The sequence below is a fragment of the Lacerta agilis genome, chromosome 3 (genome assembly GCF_009819535.1).
Source record: "Lacerta agilis isolate rLacAgi1 chromosome 3, rLacAgi1.pri, whole genome shotgun sequence".
NCBI lineage: Eukaryota > Metazoa > Chordata > Lepidosauria > Squamata > Lacertidae > Lacerta > Lacerta agilis.
Genome location: NC_046314.1, coordinates 87,637,010 through 87,659,684, shown reverse-complemented (window position 1 = coordinate 87,659,684; position 22,675 = coordinate 87,637,010). Strand labels below are relative to the sequence as shown.

Here is a 22,675-nt window from a genome sequence, read left to right as displayed (position 1 = left end):
TGAGCACAGACAGGGGAAGGGGCAAAGCTCAGTGGTAGTAGACCCCAGGTTCAGTCTCTGGCACTTCCAGGTAGGACTGGGAGAGAATCCTGTCTGAAATCTTGGAGAGCTTTTACCAATATGTGTAGATGACATTGCGTTGGGTGGACCAATGGTCTGATTCAGAACAAGGCAGCTTTCTATGTTCCTACATGACAGGTGGGGACCACTACCAGTTCACAGCCACATCTAGGGGGTGGGACCAACCTGTGCATTCAATATGATGTCAAATGATTTGACAGGTGCATGGTCTGGCCCACCTTTCAAAGTTGGCCTAGCAGGGTGGGGGAGATACCTACCACACCAAAAAGGTTCCTCAGCCCTGGCCTATGAGGATAGGGGCATCTGAAAAATAGGCTGGCACATGCATCCCATCCAAACTTCATTCCTCCAGCTGCTCTATGGATGCTTCTGACATTTGTAAAACTCACCTAAGGGCAGTGCTGTTTTTCTAGAAAAAAGAGGTGCCGGAACTCACCACAAATATACACCTTGTTCTCTTATAATGGCAAAGGTGCCCACCTGAGAGGTGCCAGAACTGAGTTCCTGTGAGTACTGGCAGAAAAACACCTGATTAAGGGTCAAACTACACATGACAATACCACTTTTTCCCCCTTAAGCAAATTTGAAAGGTCTCACTTTCTTTATGGAATAAGAAGTACATGGAATAAGAAGTGGCTTAGGTTCATAATCATAATGATCTGCCCAAAGCATTGGAAGGTTAAACTTCAATGACTTTTGGAAGGCTATTTGCTACATGTATATTGAAGGACAAAGTTACCTTGTGGTGTTGCTTTCGCCTAAGATATGGTCTTGTTTTGCCTATGAAATCTTTGCAAGGCACCGTATAAAGGTGTGACACACCAAAGCACAACAATAACAGTTGACTACTTCTAACTTTCCTGTATCTTGTCATAGCTTTATGGTTTCAGTCTTGCTTCGCCATAGGAAGAATCAAACAGAGCCTAGATCCCTTGCTCCTGTGCCAACGTATTGTGATTTGAAGCTAAACCTGCTGTTGTTTCCTCAGACTCACACTGATCAGCCTCAGAAACAACTGTGCTTCAAAGGGGAGCGAGTGATGTGGTTTCAGCCCTCAAGCCTCAAGGAACTGTTGGCGCTCAAAGCTCAGTACCCAACTGCCAAGCTTGTGGTGGGGAACACTGAAGTAGGTAAGGAAAGAACTCAGTTTCCGTTTGAGTTTCTTTGTCAGTACAATGCAAAGGCTAAGGGTTCGTCCACACTTCTGCTTGTTCCAGGCCTAGAAAGCATGGGTCTGAGCAGTTTGCTATTTGCCCCACTGCTTTCCCTGGGAAAATCCCCTCTAAATCAGAGCAAATGTCAATCCATGGAAAATCTGACTGACATTTGCTCTGATTCAGCTGTAAATAGCAGGTTTTCTCTGGAGGAAAGTGGCGGCACAAACAGAAGTATGGACAAGGCCTTAAATTGCCTGCCTGGTTAAGAATTTACCTATGCCTTTCTTTAAACCGTCTTAAGAGATTGCCCTGCCTCCATTGTAATAGTTGAGATTTTTAATAGTTGAGCTTTGAGGTATAATTGATGTGATCCATCTGGAACATAGGAAACTGTCTTATACTAAGCTGTACCATTGGTCCATCTAGCTCAATCTTGTCTGACACTCACTGGCAGCAGCTCTCAAGTGTGTCAGTCCTTCCCAACCTGGAACCTTCTGCATGCAAAGCATGTAGTGCCTGATATTGGCATGAAGAATCTGAGCATGTCCCCACCCTTAGCCAGGCTCCTGGCAAACTGCACCTTCCAGTGTAGATGTTGGGGCTTTCAGAACCTAATGGCAAGTTGGGTCTGTTACCCTCTGAGAGTCTAGAGGTGACCTTTTACATATTTGAAAACAATGCACATTTTAGGTAAAGGGTGGAAAGTAGCCAGGCTAATTAAATCTCCCGATTTCTAAGTCTCTATTGTCCCCATTCTTGATGTTTACCCTTGTGGTTTGCTAATGCCATGTTAGCTAGAATCTTGTAATTTCCCTTAGAAATCAAACTGTGTGTGTTGAGGCAGTGTTTGTTGACTTTGCTAGCTGCAATGGAGAATCCCTTTGGCCCTTGACTTTAACTTCCATGGCAAAACAGTGCAAATGCTTTATGGAGAGATTGTTCAGGTGAAAGCTCTAAGAGTCAATATAGATACCGTCACAGAAAAGGCTTCAGTGGGCTGGGCCTGTTAACTAACAGCCCTGCTCTTTCATTGGTAAACCTGTAAAGTCTGGCCGGCTGCCATGTCTGCATTGACCTCATTGGATTGTGTTTCCTTGAGGTATTGAAATGCGGTTAAAGAACATGCTGTACCCTGTGATCATAGCACCAACTTGGATCCCTGAAATGAACTCTGTTCAACGCACAGAGGAGGGTAAGTAGCAACATGCTTATCGCCTCAGGAGACAGGCCGTGGGCCTGAGGAATGTGCAAGGAAAGACTTCTAAGCAATGCAAAGGATTCTGCATGTTGATTTGTCACTAATTAGGTCCACAGGCCTGTCCCCCGCCCACTGCTGATCTAGTGAGTAGGTGGATCCCCTGCTCTGATACCTTCTATGTTCCTGAGGCCAAGGTGTACCGATTGCATTTATGTAGGCAGTTCCAAAATGAAAATAATTGTCTACGTTGCATACGATTTGTGAGCATTTTGCTAAACAAACCGCCTCATTTTTTTCTTTAAGGGAGTGAACCCCCATGTTGTAGTGTGTCTGTGTCTGTCTGCGCTGATAACACACCCAGCACAGCATAGATTCAGCCACTCCTTGCCTTTCTCACAAAAAGTGGCACATCTGAAATAGTTTCCTGCCTCTGCAGCCTCTAAATGTGGCAACTGACTCAGTGGTGGCTGGTGCCCATTGGGACTGGTGGGGAAGAAGGCAGGGAGACCAGCAGTGGGAGGTCTTACTGCTTGTCTGGTTGTAAGTAAGAAGCCAGCCAGGTAGCTGAAGTCAGTTGAGGGCAGGTTGGGCACTGCCTCATATGGTCAAATGGACCAGTCTCCATTGAACTTGACATGCTGACAACTTTAACATCCTTTAACCGTGTTTAGAGCTCCTGGTGCACCAGGAACTCCCAAGATATAAGCTGAAGGAAATAAAATGCTTCAAAGAGCCTCTTGGTTTAGAGGTCTTAAAATACTGCCAATGCCTGCCAAGGCCTCAGGGCAGCTCTTTCATCTTGAGAAACTATGTTCTAGCTACCAGCCAAATCCCTCTTGTGTCTCTGCTTTTCCAGGAATTAGTTTTGGAGCCTCTTGCACTCTGAGCCACATGGAAGAGGTTCTGCAAAAAGCAGTGGCTCACCTTCCTCCTTACAAATCAGAGGTGTTTCAAGCTGTCCTAGAACAACTGAGGTGGTTTGCAGGGCCTCAGATCCGAAATGTTGCTGTAAGTGCTCTCAAGACCTTTTTTCTTTTGGTGTGAGCAAAGGCAGCTTTCAGGACAGTTGTTCCTTGAGAATTCACGCCAATACATTTGCACAAAACTTGCACAAGATTATACGGTCATTCATTCTGACGTGTTCACATGGAGGTTATATGACATTGACAGCTAGCAGTTGCTATGCTGCAGTTTCCAGTGTAATTTTCTGTCACTTTTTGTGTGTGCCAGATGACTCGCAGTCAGAAAAGTGGAACAATAATTGCACTGAAGTGCAGGCTTGTAATTTGTTGCTATTTTTGTTAAAAAATAAATAAACAGCCTATCTGGAAGTGCAGAAAGACTCAAATGAGAAAATAGCAGGCAGACATAATGTGCCTTTCCTTTGAATCTTGCCTTGCTTTGCAGTTTTACTTCCAGTTTGACTCTAGGCCCTTTGCACATTACTCACATGAAGGGGCATTATAGGCGAGAAGTGCTGGAGTTGGGGAAAGGCACTGAGCAAGAGAGCTCCAGAGTAGGGCTGGGGAACCTCAGAAAGCCCTGATGGATCAGCTCATAGGCCCACCTGGTCCAGCAGCCTGTTTTCACAGTGGCCAACCAGATGCCCTGGGCAAGCCTGCAAGCAGGATCTGAATACAGTCTCCCTACTAGTAATTCACAGCAATTGGTATCCAGACATATATTGTCTCTGATACCACGCTCTCCTCACCCCTGATTGTTGTCTGGTGCTGATGGGAGCTGAGATACAATGGAATATGGAGTATGGAGTATACAGTAGGTAGAGAGAGGCTCAGATTGGGTCCCGTTCTTGCAAGTGGGCTCCAGCAAATCCCTCACTCATGTTGCTCCACCCCCTGTGTTGGGTGCTGCCCCCGCCCGGATTTGATAATTCAGTAACAGTGTTTAAATGGAAAGAAGTATTCTCGCAATGTCTTTCCAGCTGCTTTCTAACCCACCCATGTTCTGTATTTGGTTTCAGGCTCTTGGGGGAAATATAATGACTGCAAGTCCAATATCTGACCTAAATCCAGTGTTTATGGCAAGTGGGAGCAAACTGACCTTGGCATCAAATGGTAAGCTTTAAGTAAGAATGTAGATGGTGCATCATCAAGCATCTTCTGGCTTGCTTAGGACAATGATAACAGCTCAGAGAATTTTGTACCTCGGTTCTTTCTGGGGTGAATCAGGGCCTGTTGTTTCCATCAGCTTTGGTGGACAACACTTGTCAGCATTGCTCTAGTAGACCCTTCTTTTGCTTTGTTGATTTTGATGGTGAATCTTTTCCAGGTCACTCTGAATGCTCAGATAGTCTCTAAATGCCCTCCAGATATTTTCTGTCTGTATTGGATTGATTTCAGTGTTTGACAGCTGATATTTTGCAGTGTTTGGCGGTTGATGTGAGGCAGTATTTTGTATTTGCCAGTATTGGTAGCTCATATGCAGTGGCATATCCAAGTGGTCACCAAATGTTTACACTGTTCACATATCAACATCTGTCAAGGAACCTCTGCATCCCTGTCACAGAATCTTTGACCATTGAAGAGGATTGTTGGACCCGTTCATGGGTGCACACTCAATTCACAGGGAATAGTGTTGGGCAACTGTACTTGTGTGCTTAAATGTGTGCCCTAACACACCCACACCATCCCTCTGTGGTTGTGTTTTGGCAAGCTGGGTTTGCTCATATATGATAAGGTGCTAAGACAAAACCCTCTCATTAAACCTTGCAGGGTGCAACTCTCCTGTTGATAATCATCTCCTTCCCTGTTGCCTCTCACTCCAGATTCCCTTTGAAGCCATCACATAACCACAAACACTTAGGGTGTATATATGAAACCAACCTGCCTCTCAAACGTGGATACCCCACCCAACACCCCTCCCTCCTTGGCTCCCACCCAGAGAGGAAAATCTATGCTAATACAACCAAGAGAGTCCCCACCACCCCTTGCTCCTCCCTAAAGGATGTTACCCCTTTGGGGTTTCCCCATGCTGGGGGTGCCCCCTGCCACAACAGTGTCTCCTTTTAGCCTCTGACTTGATACCAATTTCTGCCTATCCTGGGTTCATGCGTTTGCCTTCCCAAGTTTTGTCAGCAAGGATATCCTGCTTAACCCATTTAGAGTGGTCTTCAGGAGACCCTAACCCTGCAAAAAGATGCTGATGCCATTCAATACCTGACAGTACACAAGAGAGAAAAAAACACACACACTATGGGAATATACTTTACAGCATGACTGTAGCTGCTAGAATATATTCTTCCATTAAGTATAGCTCCATAGTTTCTCATTGCAGAGACCTAAAACCAGCAACACTCCCATTAAGAATGAATGAAATGGAATATGATGGTGGCACTGTGGGTTAAACCACAGAGCCTAGTGTTTGCTGATCAGAAGGTCGGCAGTTCGAATCCCTGCCACGGGGTGAGCTCCCATTGCTCGGTCCCAGCTCCTGCCCACCTAGCAGTTCGAAAGCACGTCAAAGTGCAAGTAGATAAATAGGGACCGCTCCAGCAGGAAGGTAAACGGTGTTTCCGTGCACTGCTCTGGTTCGCCAGAAGCGGCTTAGTCATGTTGGCCACATGACCCGGAAGCTGTCTGCGGACAAACGCCGGCTCCCTCGGCCTATAGAGCGAGATGAGCGCCGCAACCCCGGAGTCGGACACGACTGGACCTGATGGTCAGGGGTCCCTTTACCTTTACCTTACACATTCCACCTACTGTGTGCTGTCTTTTTTTGCAGAGGGAAGGAGGACTATAAGGATGGACGAGACATTCTTCACTGGTTACAGGAAGACTAAACTTAAACCTCAGGAAATACTGCTCTCGGTTGAGATTCCCTTCAGCAGGAAGGTGAGGTGATTGGAATATAGCCTTGCTTTGAAAGTTAGGTAGACAGCAACAGTTACTTTAATGGTAAGGCAAAATCTCGCTTGGTTCTACTGATCCATCCTTGAAGGAAAGGTGGGTATGTTATGATTCCTCAGGAATGCAGGAAGATCACAAAAATGAAAGGAAAATGAAGGAAAGACGGCACTTGCTAGTTCCTAGAAAATAACCAATATACTCCCCAGCTACTTCAAGTGAAGTACAACCCTGGGACATTTTGAAATATGCACAAGAAGGAGTATGTATGTAACACACACAGAGAGAGATTACCACATTCTTCATCCCCCATTGCTTCGCAGGCCCTACTTCTAGGAAAAGTGCTCATTGATTATTATTATTTTTTGATAGTTGCTTGGGATCAGCCCTTATATTTAAAATGGTATTATTTATTCATGTATTTATTTATTTATTTATTTATTGGTGTGTGTGTGTGTGTGGGGGGGAAGTTAGCCTAATTTTCAAGGAAACTCAAGGCAGCTAGTTAAAGGAACCAAGTTTGTTCCTCTTTTTGCCTATTTTTGACTGAAGTGAAAGCATTTGTTTGGGAATAAATAGTAAGGGTTAGTTGAGGACAAGTGATCTCCTCCAGCTTACAGTAGTTTTCCAGCAATGGAATTCCATTGATTTTAAGTGAGGTCATGTGATATTTATTTTAGGTTTTCTTTGTTTCCATTTCTCAAGGATTCAGCACTTGTTCCAATAGAGTATACCGTTATTAAGTTGGCATGGAATAACCGTTTCTGTGCCACAGATGAGGGACCAGAACAAACCTGTATTTCAGGGGTGAGGAACTCACATTCCTCCTCCCAACAGGAACACTCAATAGTCAGGGATTTTGGGAGTTGCAGTACAATGCCTGGAGGGCCACAGATTCCCCACCTCTACTCTAAATGGAAGGCAGGCCTATCCCCTTCCCCTGCTTTCCAATATGTTAATCAGAGTCAAGTGGCTTTGTTGCCACCTACCTGTAGAAATGTAACATACTGATAGCTTGCCTGCTCCCAAAGGGGAAATCAACCATCGGTCAGAGTTGCTGTCCTGGGCAAAGATGGGCAAAGATTGTGATCTCCTCTCTCAGTGAATCAGGCTGATTTGCACTTTATCCTTCCTATTTCTACAGTTCTGTGAGTCTATGTGCCAATCTGTGAATTTTGCTTTTTAGAAATATAGCTCACAGCACCCTCTGCTGTGCATACATAAAACAACATTAAATCCTGCTCATTTTAAGAAGTCTCATTTGGAAGTAACCCTGTCCAAGACTGCAGCCTCTTCTGCCATTTTACATATGGTAGTGTCACTTGACTGCATGGCAAACTGGGCACGAAACACTAAATTCTGATACTGGAAGTAATGTATAGTCTACTAGCCCAGGGCTACCTTAACCCACTCAGAACTTTGCTATCCAGACATTCCTACTTTGCTGTTAGTGACCAGTGTTCATAGAGAAGGAAGTACGTGAACAACTAGCCTTGCACATTAATTTTATGCACTGTTTAGTGAAGAGGTCTAAGTTGCAGAATGAATTTAGAGTGTGATGTTGTCTTGTGTTTTTACTATTTTTTTGTTGGGAGCTGCCCAGAGTGGCTGGGGCAACCCAGTCAGATGGACAGCAAGCAAGCAAGCAAGCAAGCAAACGAATAAATGGTTAATATTGTTGATATGCATTAACAGCTTCTTTTTTTGCACTTGCTGCCCTGGGATGGAAATGAAATACATATTTTTGGGAACTTTCTGGTTTTTAGTTCTGTGTATAGAAATGGACTATGAACCTGTCCATTCTCTTGATCCCACCTGTACTCAAAGAGAACAAATCAAGGCAAACATGTGTCTCCTTTTCTTCTCCTAGGGTGAATATTTCTCAGCATTCAAGCAAGCTTCAAGGCGGGAGGATGACATTGCTATAGTGACCTGTGGGATGAGAGTCCTGTTTCAAGAAGGAACTGATCAAGTGCAAGATATTAAGCTGAGCTATGGAGGAATGGCTCCCACAACTGTGCTGGCTGTTAAAACTTGTCAGGAGCTCATTGGAAGGTAGGAGATTTAGACCCTGGTGTTGTGTAACAGAGGAAATTATTGTTGCACACCACCCCAATCTCCAAGTGGTGCAAGGGGTTCCAGGGTTTCCCAGGGTTTGCATTGTCTTCAGAATGTGGCCCAATGGAGACTGTGGTGTCTTTATGATATATGGTTTATTGACACATATATGCAACCTTGAGCCTGTAGTGGAGAGGTTCACAGCATTAACACCCCCAAAAGGGCCTTGCTTCGTCCATCTTGCAGCCTTGGATTCAAACAGATTCTCTATCTCTCTTTCCAGCTTGCTGCTTTTTCTTCTGGCTCACATCACTTCACTCTTCAACTCTCACATTGTCCTTCTAACTATCTGTGAGCTCATTTGCCATCTCACACAGACCCCCTTTTCATTATTCCCCTTCATGGTCCATCGCCTGGGTGATCACCTCATCAGGAAGCTAGTGTGGCTTATATTTCAAAGCTTGCTGGATCCAGGGGTTAGAAGGGTCTTTGCATATGTCCTACCCCTTCATGGAAAAAACCAACAACAACCCTCATAACATCATGTATCTGCATGAGAGTCTTGGATGCCAAACCCCTTGCTGACAGTTTCTGCTACCGTGTTTTTATTTATTTTGTATTTCTTAGATTTGTATACCACCCTTCATCAAAAGATCTTGGGGCAGTTCACAAGATGAAAATACAAGATAAATGTTGACACCGCTGGTTCTTTTTGCCCTTACCCCATCGGCAATGCAGATGCATTGGAGATAAACATGGTCTAAGTTAGCAATGGGGAACCTGTGGCTATCCTTATGTTGTTAGACTACAACTCCCATCATCCCTGACCATGCTGACTAGAGTTGATGGGAGCTAGAGAACCCCACATAATCCGGAGGGCTACATCTCCCCTGACCTGGCTTAAGGACTGTGGAACAAATGAAATGAGTTTTGGGTTAATTTATGGTTTATGCCCCTACAGGGAGTGGACAGAAAAGCTCTTGCAGGAAGCCTGTCGCCTGCTGGCTGGCGAGATGAACCTGTCCCCTTCAGCCCCGGGTGGCATGGTAGACTTCCGACGGACCCTTGTCCTCAGCTTCTTCTTCAAGTTCTATCTCACGGTGCTTCAGAAATTGGGCAGGGAACTCAATGGCAACGCGAGTGGTTCCATCCTCTTGCTGGGTTGAGGTTTCAACAGGAATCCACAGTGTGTAGAGACAGATTCTATTGAATTCTAGGGGTTCCTTTAGAAATTGGCATACTAGAAGGCTGGAATGAGGAACCTTTGGTTCTTTCAATATTGTTGGACTCCCATCAACCCCAGCAGTCATAGCCAGTTATCAAGAATGATGGCACTGGTTGTCCAACAATACCTGGAAAGCCACAAGTTGCCCATCTCCACAACAGAGGAAATAAGACTTTTGTGGTAGGTGTTTTGCACTGTAGGTTCTGGGTCCTTGAAGCTTTCTGGCCTTTCTAAGGATATGAAGGCATGGTCTGGAGTGGGCAGTTGACATAACACACTAAAAGAGGAGGAGGAGGGAAAGGGGGAAATCTGGAAAGGAAAGGGGGACTTGCTGCTTACTCAAATCACTCCTCTCTCAAACAATTAGTGATGGACCAAAACTGGAACTTTGGGTGATTTGATTTTTTACACAAGTCACAAAGAGGGAAAGTTGCATAGGTAGTATTAACTGTTCATAAGTTTTTTTGGGTTTTTTTTGTTTTGTTTTTATAAAAAAAGAGTAATGCTCTGTGCAAAACACAAGAGGCATATGAGTAGACTAACACTGGATTTTAAATATGTTTTTACAGAATAATCTTGCTGATACGGTCCCTGCTAGGTATGCCAGCGCCACTCAATTATTTCACAAGGATCCTGTTAAAAATGTACAGTTTTTCCAGGTAAGTAAGAGGAACCAAATGATCAAGACCTGATTATGCCTTCCAGTTCCCAGCTCTAAAAAATGTGCTACTCTTTGTCTCCGTTCCCCAGGTCTCATATTGATCAAGAACTTATTCCCATTCTTACTTTGCCCTTCTTTCCTCTTATTTATTTGTTTAAATGAGCACTTCTTCCTACATAGAACGAGCTCTCCATGGGCTGAATGTGATGATGATTATTGTTGTTCCAAGCATCCTCGTGGCCCCACTGCCAGTATTGGAATTTTAGACTTTGGAGAAGATATTGTATTTGCCAGCAATATTAGCATCAACATTTGACCATTAGTCCTGGGCATGTATGAACAGCCTTTGGTTTTGTTACAGGAAGTGCCTCCTGGACAGTCCGTTGAAGACATGGTGGGGAGACCCCTTGTGCATCTTTCAGCTGCCAAGCAAGCAAGCGGGGAGGCAGTCTATTGTGATGACATTCCTCACTATGAGAATGAGCTGTACCTAACACTAGTTACCAGCACCAAAGCCCATGCCAAGATTGTGTACGTATTGCTTCTGCAACAGATACCGGTATATTTTCTTACACTAGTGATAGCCAAGTGCCCGCCGCTCTGTCAGTTGGAGGATCACTTCAGAGGGACCAGGCACTTCCTCAACTCTCAAGAATGTTACAGAACAAACAAATGCGTAGCCAGTTTCCATCACTGAGAGTAGCTTGCAAGAAGACCTTGGGCTGGAAGAGTCAAGCTGTGCTGTGACTCCAGTCTGCCACATAGCAGCTGGGCAACCTAGGCCATGGGTAGGCAAACTAAGGCCCGGGGCCCGGATCCAGCCCAGTCGCCTTCTGGCCCGCAAAGAATCCGAGAATCAGCGTGTTTTTACATGAGTAGAATATTTCCTTTTATTTAAAATGCACCTCTGCGTTATTTGTGGAGCATAGGAATTCGTTCATTCCCCCCCCCCCCCCAAATATAGTCTGTCCCCCACAAGGTCTGAGGGACAGCGGACCGGCCCCCTGCTGAAAACGTTTGCTGAACCCTGACTTAGGTTTGGGGACTTTGGCTAAACTTTCTCTAGGGAAACCTTTCTTCAGAGACTGCTTACATGAGCTGTGGGGCTAGATAATATAGAGTAATTCTTCTCTGTTTCCTCAGTTCTATTGACACCACAGAGGCCCAGAATGTCCCTGGTTTTGTCTGTTTTGTCTCTGCTAAGGATGTTCCAGGGAGTAACGTCACTGGGATTGCTAATGATGAAACCGTCTTTGCAAAGGACACTGTATGTAGTCACCTTTTTTTTCTTCCTTTTGTAAAATGTGCAAAGCTGTACCTAAGGCAAGAGTGGCTAACCTGCAGACTCTGGGCCAGATTTGGCCTGCCAGCCCTAACTGCTTTTTAAGATCTCCTGATCTGTAAATAAAGTGCAAAGTACCACATCCTCCTCCTCTTCCTCTTCCTCCTCCTCCTCAGATATAAAGATATTGATATTGTATCTTTAACAGCAACAACGCCCCTCTCCAAACAATACCCCAGACCAAGAGTCTGTTTAGCAGCCTCAACTCTTGTAGTTGGAGTCAGTCAGGGCCTCACTTTCCCATGCCAGGTGAAAAAGGCCTGCAAGGCAGGGAGCAGGTCTTCCAGGATTTGAAGCCAAGACTGGAGATAAGATAGGAGAGTGTGCCCTGAATCTCCACTTCATGCCAGCATTTCAAACTGCATTAACTGCTGAGTTGGGGGGGGGATGCGGGGTTTTTTACCCTTGAAGAGGAGGCAGAGGTTTTTCTCTCCAAGCTTAAGGCTATGATGCTTGAGATCAGGAGATAAAATCCACCTGCCTGTTCTTTAGAAGGATATTCCCAAATAATTGCTTATTGTAAGGTTTGCATGATGGTGCCTCACGAGTAACGCAGCAGGAGCCCAAACAGTCGTTTGCAGTTTTATTGTGCAAACTATTTACAGTGCAGAGCTACAAAATGCATGTCTGTCTCAGTCGCTGGCAGAATCTGGGAGTGGCCCCTTCCGGCTTCTCCCCCAGCATAAGAACTTCAGCACCCCAAGTCTTCTCCTACCCTCCTTGCGTTTCACCCCTCTGAGCGTGCCTCTCTCCTGACCAGCCGGGCGAGGTGAGTGCAGGGTCTCAGCAACATCCCCAAGCCCTCTCCCCGCCAGGCTCCCTGTTTGTTGCTCCTGGCTAGAAGAGGCGCTGGGGCTCTCAGTGGCATCCCTAAACCAGGCTGGTTCCTTCCCTCTCCTCCCCACTGGAGGTGTGGCGGCTTTCCCCGCTGGAAGAGGTGCTGCTGCTCAATTGACGTTGGGGCTCTCTGTATGCTAACAGACCCTCCGTTCCCCTCAGCGGGCCAGGTGGCAGTTCCCTGACACTTATGTTTCCTACATAAAAGCTTCCAGTACCTTTTCACCCCTGTACCCCCCTTCAGAAATTAATAGAAGAAATTCTGTAGTGAATTAGTAGATTTGTGCATGTTCAAAATAATAATAATAATAATAATAATAATAATAATAATAATAATGAAAAAATTGAAGAGAACCTCTACTCATGAAGGAGGATACGTGGGACAAGGGCTGGAATTAAAATAATTGCACAGATATCCTGCAAACTAATTGCAAGATGTTGATGCCTCCCTGATGAAGTATTAACAGTTATTCATGTCAGGAACTTCTTGGTAGAATTCTAAGCATGGGAATTAATGGCAGAAAATAGGATCAGGCACAAACTTGCTGTACTTGAAATGATAATCAAGGGAAATCGAGCTGGTGCAGACATATTGTGCAAGGCTTCCATCTTGTATACTCCTATGTGAAAAACAAGTACTTCCTCTTGAACTCAGTGGGTCACTTCTGATTGTGTGCATTGAAGTTTTACCTCCTACTGTTATTTAACTGCATATCTTAATTCAAAATCCTGCCCCGCCGCCTTTAAATGAAGACGCATTTCAAAGGAGAAGGAGAAGGAGAGTTTGGATTTGATATCCCGCTTTTCACTACCCGAAGGAGTCTCAAAGCGGCTCACATTCTCCTTTCCCTTCCTCCCCCACAACAAACACTCTGTGAGGTGAGTGGGGCTGAGAGACTTCAGAGAAGTGTGACTAGCCCAAGGTCACCCAGCAGCTGCATGTGGAGGAGCGGAGACATGAACCCGGTTCCCCAGATTACGAGTCTACCACTCTTAACCACTACACCACACTGGCTCTCCTGTATCCAAAATGAAAAATGAAGATGCTGTATCCAAAATGAAATGCCGCAGCACAAAGAACAAAACAGAACTGAGATTCCCAGAAGTCAGTGAATAAACTGAAGTCTTTTGACTTGTAGGTCACATGCGTTGGTCACATCATTGGAGGAATATTGGCAGACACACAAGAACATTCCCGAAGAGCTGCCAGAGCAGTGAAGATCACATATGAAGACCTTACGCCTATTGTCACCATTCAGGTAAGGTGACACTACTGCAATCCCCTTCTGAATGACTAGTCGAGATTTTTTAAAAAAATCCTTTGGAGGCAGGTATTTGAGTTTTTACTATTATGATTCTGATATGGATGGGTGAAAATAGAGAGATTTAGGACACAGAATGTTCCTTTTATATAATAATTTGTTTAGCTCTATACAGCTACTGTTTGTGTGCTATATGTGTATAGCCTGTGTTCTGTCCATAGGGGGCAGTCTTTTTCTGCTCTTGGGCCCCTTCTAATATACAGATGTTGGCCCCTATTCCATTGTGTTTTCCTACATGCACAAAGCCCATTCCTCATAGGCCAGAGCCATACATATATCCCCCAGGGGTGGCCAACTTCCAGGAGCCTGCGATCTACTCACAGAGTTAAAAACTGGCAGTGATCTAACCCCTTTTGCGGGGTTCAGGTTGAGGTTGTTGAGCTTTTTTTAGGAAGGAAAGCCACCCATGTTTTGGGGGGTTTGGGTCAAAGTTGAGCTTTTTTTTTTGGAGGGAAAGCCCTGTTTTGGGGGCTTCAAGGCAAAGATGTAGAGCTTTTTTAGGGGAGCCAACGCTGCTGAGCTTCTTTGGGGGAGCCAGTGATCTATCAGTGGTCTACCACAGACATCCAGTGATCTACCAGTAGATCACGATCTAACTGTTGGACATGCCTACCCTAGCAGATGGTCTCAGATTGTCTCCCATCCAAGCGTTGGCTAGACCCAGACCTGCTTAGCTCCAGCAGGGACACCGCTTGTGATTTTAAATGAAAGCTTGGCAGCAGTCATGGGATTATATCCATTGCTGTGCAGGTGGACTTCTGCAGAGTAACTAGAGGTCCACGTCCTCTTCTTCATCTTGCAACCCTCCATACACCCTCAAAACCTGCTCTGGAGGTCCTGCAAACCTCTGGAGAAGATTTTGAGGGTGCGTTGGAGGCTGTACTGTGGAAGTGAGTAAGGGAAAGTCCTGTTATGTGAGTGGAAGGCTGTTGCACTTATTTCAGTGGCAAGGTTGGATACTGATGTTAATCCCGATGAACAGGAGATGCAAGTAGGGTGACTGCATCCAATAAAGAGATGGATCTTGAAGCTCTGGGAGTTGTGAAGAATAGGGAATTGGGTTGTGTGCTGCTTTGTTCACCCCTGCAACAGTTAACACTGCTTCACCAAAGTGTTTTTTCTTCCACACAACTGTCAAAAGTAGAGGATCTCTGTTCTGTATTGCCCCTAATCCCAGATGCAAAATAGGTGAGCTTATGTTTTAGAATTGACCCAACCTTGGCTAAGTTATGCAGCACTTTATCAAGCAGAATGGAAAGGCAGAGATTCGAGGGTACACAGCTGTCTGTCGCACGTCCAAATATCTATCATCTTCCTGTAATTTTCCCAGGAAGCCATTGAAAAACAGTCCTTCTTTGAGCTTGTGAGGAAGATTGAGAAAGGGAACATCCAGAAAGGATTTGAAGAGGCTGATCATATTGTGGAAGGTGAGATCCATTTTTCTTCTTTATAAGGTTATGTGCATCTAAGAAAATCATTATGTTATGCAATCTTCACATGAATCATACTAGTGTATAATGCTTGAGATTCCGATTCTGGAAAAATGGTTAGAAATGGGAGAACCATCAGTAGAACATGTTGGTTTGGTCCAGGGTTTGGCCTAAGCTCTCCCCATTTCCCAGAATTGGGTGGAACTTGGCAACATTTCCTTCAGCAAACTGGTTGGTTGGAGGCTCCCAACTTGTCTGAGGGCTCCTCCAGCTTTTATCCTGATTTGCTTGTACAAAGCTTACATTGTGGAGGTTGGAGTGTATCTCATCTTCAGATATGTATGTGGGGAAGTTCTGTGACAAGGAGCGTTCATCCTGCTTCAAGAGTGCTTATACATCTCCCCATTATCATTTGTTCATTCCACACTTTTCAGTTCACACCACCCCATCAACTTCTTAACTGCAAAAAGTCCATTTCTTCTTAAAAGTAGTTTTGTTGCACTTGAATTGTGTGCAAATCTAAATGTCCTGGTATGCGCTTGAATCCCACCTACAAAATACCGACAGTTGGCTGTTTACTGCTCTGGCTAAGAGCACAATGGAGTGGTCTCTACTCTGGGAGGTGTGGCTCGTTTGAGGGCTCTTGCGATGGGAGACTGTAGACTGTTGCATGGCACCTCGATCTCTGAGCGGTGTGAAAGTCCAGGGAATCCAGTTTCTTCCTGTTAAGAGGAAATTAAAGAGAAGAGGGAAGGAAGAGAGGTTGTTTGGGAACTGGGAGAAGTTCCGCAGGTGGTGCGAGGTGGTGAAGGCAAGTCATAGACACAGGATCATCATTTCCTCCCGAGCACTCAAAAGAAGAAATTTGGTGGCTGGAAGGCTCACTTAAGTCCCCAACAATCCTTTGGACTTAAATAGTTGCTACATTGGGAGGTTTCTTCTTTTCCCCTTCCAGGTGAGATATATATGGGTGGACAGGAGCATTTTTATCTGGAGTCTCACTGCACTATTGCTGTGCCAAAGAGAGAAGATGGAGAAATGGAGCTCTTTGTATCTACCCAGAACCTAACAAAGACGCAGGTGAGGAAATCCCTTGTGAAAGTGTTAAGCTGGCGAATGAAGCCGTGAAATTGAAGTACAAAACCTGTGCAATATTGCTGAACAAAAATCCACCTGGTTCGCATAAGTGCTTTGTGATTATGTTTGTCTCCTTTTGTAATGGTGCTAAACAACGTATTTTTCGCTTCATAAGACACACCTGAACATAAGACGCACCTAGTTTTCAGAGCAGGAAAGGGGGAAAGCCCTGTTTTTTTGAGGATCAGCTGAAAGTGGTGCAGCTTCTTCTTCAAAGAGGAAAAGCCCAGTTTTAATGGGGTTAAACTCACAGTTCTGCAGCTTCTAGTCCTACAGCCATTTCTACAATTTCCAGACAGATAATCTAATCAGCCAGTCACATGTCGCTGGGGAAACAAACAGCCTCCCTCTGCATTCAACAATGGAGACCTGAGCAAGGGGGCGGGGCTGGAAAGGGAGCCTTATCTCTCTCCCCGATCACTTGCTGAACAGCTGTTCAGTGGCTTCCTTTCAACACCCCCTTCTCTCTTTGTAAAAAAAAAAGAGCACGATCTGCTTTTGGCCCCTAGGCAATTCGGCTCCAGGGACCATGCATTCGCTACATAAGACGCACAGACATTCCCCCTCACTTTTTAGGAGGGGGAAGGTGCGTCTTATGGAGCGAAAAAATACGGCACTAGATGCTTATGAAGAACCCACAGGGCAGCGCTGGAGTAGAGCCATCCTGTGGTTTTTGTGGAGTACCATCTTTCGTTGTTCCGTGATTTGAGGTTGCCCAGAGTGTGAGATTCAGTCTCCTTGGCCAGCTTGGTTCGTAGGAATTTATGGCCTGGCCTTCTGTGAATTTGTGTGACTTCAGTTTATTTGCGGCACACCCATTTCCACCTCAGAAGTATTCTACCTAAGATGTGGAGCCATCGACTGGTTGGGACAAATGACACATGATGTTAAATGCATATTTGCATCTAACATGCAGGCTTTAAAAAGCGCATTAGCATCCATGAAGGATGGGCTGAAGATTAATGGGATCAGAGAAACAGAATGTAACATTCCCCTCGTCCGCTGTAGACTTTGTACCAGTGGGGAATCCACCAATACAGATGTTAATTTCAGTAGAGGAATTTTCCTTAGTAATTCCTCAGTTTTACTTGCAGTGTCAGAAACAGCGGTCCCCTGGATATCAGTTGCTGAGAATCATTAGTAGGGAGAGTGCTATTGCATTCAAATCGCTCCCATAGGCATCTGGCTTGGCTGCTTTGAGAACAGGCGCTGGACTAGATTCCCAGGGCTCTTCTCATGTTCTTAGGACAGCAGCCAGGGAAATAAAGCATTAAAAAAATATCTGCCTGCCTGCCCTGAAACCACAGCTTACCAGCACCTCCCTTGATAATGCTATTTGCACTGGGGGGGGGACTCTTGAGTGTTAAATTTGCACTTTCAAAAAGCTGCATGTTTGTGGAGAAATGAAGGGATTTATATTTTATTCTTCAAAGCTACCAGTCCTTCTTTCCCACTCAGCTTTGTAAAAAAGACCTATGTAAATAAATAGACACCAAAGAGACTTGGACTTCTAGCTTCTTTGTGCTATTAATTACAGGTGAGCCAGTAAGCTGGCCAAAGATGTTTCAGAACAGTACTAGAAATTCCAGTGGGATGCTCATTAATTGGTGACACTGTATTGTAGTGTAATGTCTTTTCAAGAGTAGGATTGCTGTTGTGACTCTATTGTTGCCTGTAGGCTGATGTGTTTTTTTTTTTTTTGGTATCAGGAATTTGTTGCCAATGCCTTAGGGGTCCCGTCGAATCGAATTGTGGTTCGAGTCAAGAGAATGGGAGGAGGATTTGGAGGCAAAGAGACAAGAAACACTATTGTCTCTACAGCTGTAGCAGTGGCTGCAGATAAGTAAGTTGCGGCGAATGGGGCTTCTGATTGGCCACATTGGGATAACCTGAAGTTGAATATTAGGACACCTCTTTGTTGTTTATGAGAGGATCAGGATAATGGACTTGTTTCAGATCTAGAACATCTGCATTTACTTTGGCAGGACAGTTACCCTGCTCCTTTCACCACTTAGGAGTTCATAACTCTGCAGTGATTCTGAGAACATCGCATAAGAACCTAAGAAGAGCCCGCTGGATCAGGCCAATGACCTGTCTAGTCTAGCATCCTGCTCTCAGTGGCCACCCAGTTGGGAAACCCTCAAGCAGGATTCAAGCACAATAGCACCCTCCCCTCCTGAGGTTTCCAGCAATTGCTATTCAGAAGCATTACTGCCTCTGACTGCAGACTGAGCAATAGCCATCATAGCTAGCAGGAACTGATATACTTTTCCTCCATTAATTCATATAATCCTCTTTTAAAGCCATCCTAGATGATACTGGAGAAGATCTCCATTTTCTGTCATGCATACAGCCTCCTATTTGAGAGGGGTCTTCAGCCTGAAAGCTCAAAGGCATGAAAATTTTGTGAATTTTTTTCCATTCCTTTGTAAGAGAGTGAAACAGTGTGAACTAGACATCCACATGACTGAGCACTTTGCGCATCACCCTCTTTATTTGTGTTGCTGTAAGCATGTTGGGGAACAACTCTTCTCCAGCACGGGGAAGAGCAGCAGCTTCCACTGCTGGGAAGGAACATGATGGAAACCAGTCTACAGTGGGATTTCGCTTTTGACTAGTTTGCTGTGAATTATAAATGTGGTGAAGTATTGTAAATGGTCAGCCCACCCACATCTTGTATCTTTGGAGAAGGCCACTAGTTTAACAAGGACTAAGTTTTGCAGTCATCAGACTCCTGGATCAACAGGCTAAAGGGATTCCCCCTCCCCAACACAGCTTTGATACTCAGAACTATTTATATCTTCCCTGGGATAGCCTGCCCCTCTCCCTACTTCACAACAGAACATGTTTTTCTGAGTTTTAGATGTTAGCCCCAGTTCAAAAGCGGGCCTTCGATGTGGTCGAAACTAAATCCAGAAACAAAGATTTCCCCATTTGTGTTTGTGAGGTTATTTTTTTGTTCTTTTAGGGTTTTTTTGTCCTTTTTATATATCTCCTTTTTGTTAAAAGAAATTTGAATAAGACTTTTAATAAAATACTTCAGTTTTTTTAAAAATATAAAAAATAAAATAAAATAAAATAAAATAAAGAACTGCAAGGGTGAAGGACCAGCATTGTTTGGTACAATTGGGAGGTGAAGGAGTAAGTGCATGGAGGTATTGGAGGTGGCATGGGGTTGGGGTGGGGTGTAGTGACTTCACAGCTGTTGGGGCGGGGGAGCAGAGCTGGACAGTAATAGGTCACTGATGGACAAATCAGAAAAACTCAAGCCAAATTTAACTTGATCTAGCATGTTCATCTTCAGGAGACTCTAGGAAAAGTAAATGAAATGTATCTTCATGGTTCATTGCAGGAGAAGAATTCCTCCTTCTAAGGCAAGCAAAAAACAAAAACAAGCTTAATTATTAAAGTGAGACTGTTAATTTTCAAAACAGTTAGTTCTGGAGGCTTTGCCAACACACTAATTCTGCATCAGAGAAGCTACCAGAACCACCTGGAACCCACTGGATTCCTGTAAGTTCCGTGGTGGACAGAGCAGCTGTGGTCCTCCAGATGTTATTGGACTAAACTTCCACCATCCCTGAGCATTGGCCATGCTGGGCCAATGGATATCTCAAATTTGTGTTTTCAGGATCACCACTGTTATTGTGACTGCAGTCTGTTTTAACTGTTTTTAATCTAAACATTAAACTGTTGTAATCTGCCCTGGGGCATGCCGATGAAGAGCAGGTAATAAATTTAATAATGACAATGACAATAGGATTTGGAGTTCAACATCTGGGAGACCATAGTTTTGCCACCACTGATGCAGAACTTCTGGATTTCAAAACAGGCTCTAGAAAGTGTGGGGGATCCAACCTTCAAGTCAGAACTATAGAATAAGATAATTAGTATTGGGTACTTTAGGCAGAGCCTTTAAAAGCAAGTCCTGCAATAATTCGTTTTAAAGTGGCAATTCCAATTCACTGCCATTGCCCAAATCCAGAAATTCTGGAAATGGATCAGTGAGTAAGATTCATGAAATAACAGGGTTAGAAAGAACCCTTTTGAAAGAACTTGGAACAAGACAGGAAATTGCCATTTGCTGATGGAAACAAAGTGATTGAATAAAAACACTGGGAAGTGAAAGATCTACCATTAATTAAAATATGGAGAAATAAATGCTAGGATGTTTTCAGCTGTCCACAGTAGACTTATTGGATAAAGAGGAAGGATGATAAAGTACACATGATTCCTCAGTGAATTTTTCAATATTGGAGCAGACACACTGGAAATATTAATTACAGCTTTGTCAATGAGACAACTGCACAAATTGATGAACTGGGCACCAGGCAAGAACTTTTTTTAAAAAAAAAATTCCCAGGCCTTCTAACTTATGTTGTAACTTCATATTGCTTTAGCCCTGTGACATTTAAATTTCTCTGCGTTTTAGTTTTAATTCATTAAGGCTGCCCTCCTGTGTACATTTATCCGGGAATAAGCTACACTGAACACAGTGTGATTTACTTCTGAATAAATATGCATAGGATTGTGTTGTTAGTGCTGCAAAATCTCTCTCCCCCCCTTACTCTGTTTCAAAGTCTTTTTTTTATAATGATGCTGTATATTCAGTGACCTTGTCTCACCTGCATTTTATTAACTTATTGTAAGTTTTTTAAAAAAAATCCCTGTAAGCTATTCAAATTCTGTTTTTGGCATGGCCTCTAAATTGTATATATGTATGTATGAAAATAGGAATGCGGGTGGTGCTGTGGGTTAAACCACAGAGCCTAGGGCTTGCTGATCAGAAGGTTGGCAGTTTGAATCCCTGCAACGGGGTGAGCTCCTTTTGCTCCTGCCCACCTAGCAGTTCGAAAGCATGTCAAAGTGCAAGTAGATAAATAGGTACCGCTCCAGTGGGAAGGTAAACGGCATTTCCGTGTGCTGCTCTGGTTCGCCAGAAGTGGCTTTGTCATGCTGGCCACATGATCCGGAAGCTGTATGATGGCTCCCTCGGCCAGTAATGCGAGATGAGCGCCGCAACCCCAGAGTCAGACATGACTGGACCTAATGGTCAGGGGTCCCTTTACCTTTATGTATGAAAATAAATTGTGTCATTTATATGACACAGGCTCATTCTCAGCCTAATTTTGGTGCCCTTACAGGACTGGTCGCCCAGTAAGATGTATGCTGGATCGAGATGAAGATATGCTGATTTCTGGTGGAAGACATCCCTTTTTGGGGCAGTATAAGGTAAATTGAAATGTTGGTTGTTGTTGTTGTTGTTGTTGTTGTTTTAATAGAAGTATGCCATCTTGGGAAGGTCACATAAAAAAATGTAAGGGGATCTTTAGGTACAATGCATTGTTCATTCCTACACAACAGGGATGGCCAACCTTTTTTCAGTTGATGGCCAGTCACCCATCGCCAACCCTGTGGGGGCTGCATGTCAAAGATGGGTTTGGCCAAAGTGGTTGATTTGGAGTCTAGAGCATTTGGAGATACATGGACCACCAGTATTAGCAGTACAGTCGTACCTTGGATCTCAAACGTCTTGGCTCCCGAACAAATCAGCTCCCGAACGATCGAAACCTGGAAGTGAGTTTTCCGGTTTTCGAATGTTCTTTTGGAATCTGAACTTCCGATGGGGCTTCTGCGGCTTCCAATTGGCTGCAGGACCTTCCTGCAGCCAATCAGAAGCCGCGGTTTGGTTTCTGAACGTTTTGGTAGTTGAACGGACTTCCGGAACAGATTTCATTTGACTTCCAAGGTACGACTGTATGTGGAATGCTGCAGATAGGGAGAAGACCACCACTATACAGGACCACTGGAATCTACCAATAGCTATCTTTTAGACTTTGGGTTTATGGAGCATGAGGTATAAGACTGTAGCTCAGTGGCAGAGCACATGTTTTGCATGCATCAAAAAAATCCCGCGTCAGTAAATCCTGAAGAGCCACTGCCATTCAGTGTAGACAGTAGTGAGCTAGATGGACCAAAAGGTCTGACAGCTTCCTAGATTCGTTTCTTCCTAAAACATCTGTAATTGTAACAGTTGAATTCTGTATTCCTCCATCCTTTGTTTCTTCCAGGTTGGCTTTAAGAAGAATGGAAGGATTACTAGTCTAGACGTGTCATATTACAGCAATGGAGGGAATTCTGTTGATCTTTCTCATGGCGTGAGTCAAGGATACATTCTGCTCTGTTTCATTTCTGACTCTGAGAGGGAGAAAAAGCAGTTTGGGGTGACTGGTTGAGAAGCATACCCAAGCTTCTGTATGTACACACACACACACACACACACACACACACCCTGCACCTACCTCCTTCAGTCTAAATGGTCCCATCCTGAAATTGTGTTTCATTAAACAAAGATCATTTGTCC

The 22,675-nt window shown here is 44.4% G+C and overlaps 1 protein-coding gene across 1 annotated transcript in view; it reads left to right on the top strand.

Moving 5' to 3' along the window:
* XDH (xanthine dehydrogenase) overlaps positions 1-22,675 on the top strand; it is a 57,090-nt gene that overhangs the window by 21,539 nt on the left and 12,876 nt on the right. The window contains exons 10-25 of the mRNA XM_033144640.1: positions 1,070-1,211; positions 2,338-2,430; positions 3,293-3,444; positions 4,418-4,511; positions 6,178-6,287; positions 8,170-8,354; positions 9,319-9,493; positions 10,152-10,241; positions 10,605-10,774; positions 11,387-11,510; positions 13,562-13,681; positions 15,075-15,171; positions 16,130-16,254; positions 18,021-18,154; positions 21,456-21,543; positions 22,383-22,469. Of these exons, the coding sequence (XP_033000531.1) occupies positions 1,070-1,211; positions 2,338-2,430; positions 3,293-3,444; positions 4,418-4,511; positions 6,178-6,287; positions 8,170-8,354; positions 9,319-9,493; positions 10,152-10,241; positions 10,605-10,774; positions 11,387-11,510; positions 13,562-13,681; positions 15,075-15,171; positions 16,130-16,254; positions 18,021-18,154; positions 21,456-21,543; positions 22,383-22,469 (1,986 nt within the window). The remainder of the gene's footprint in view (positions 1-1,069; positions 1,212-2,337; positions 2,431-3,292; positions 3,445-4,417; positions 4,512-6,177; positions 6,288-8,169; positions 8,355-9,318; positions 9,494-10,151; positions 10,242-10,604; positions 10,775-11,386; positions 11,511-13,561; positions 13,682-15,074; positions 15,172-16,129; positions 16,255-18,020; positions 18,155-21,455; positions 21,544-22,382; positions 22,470-22,675) is intronic.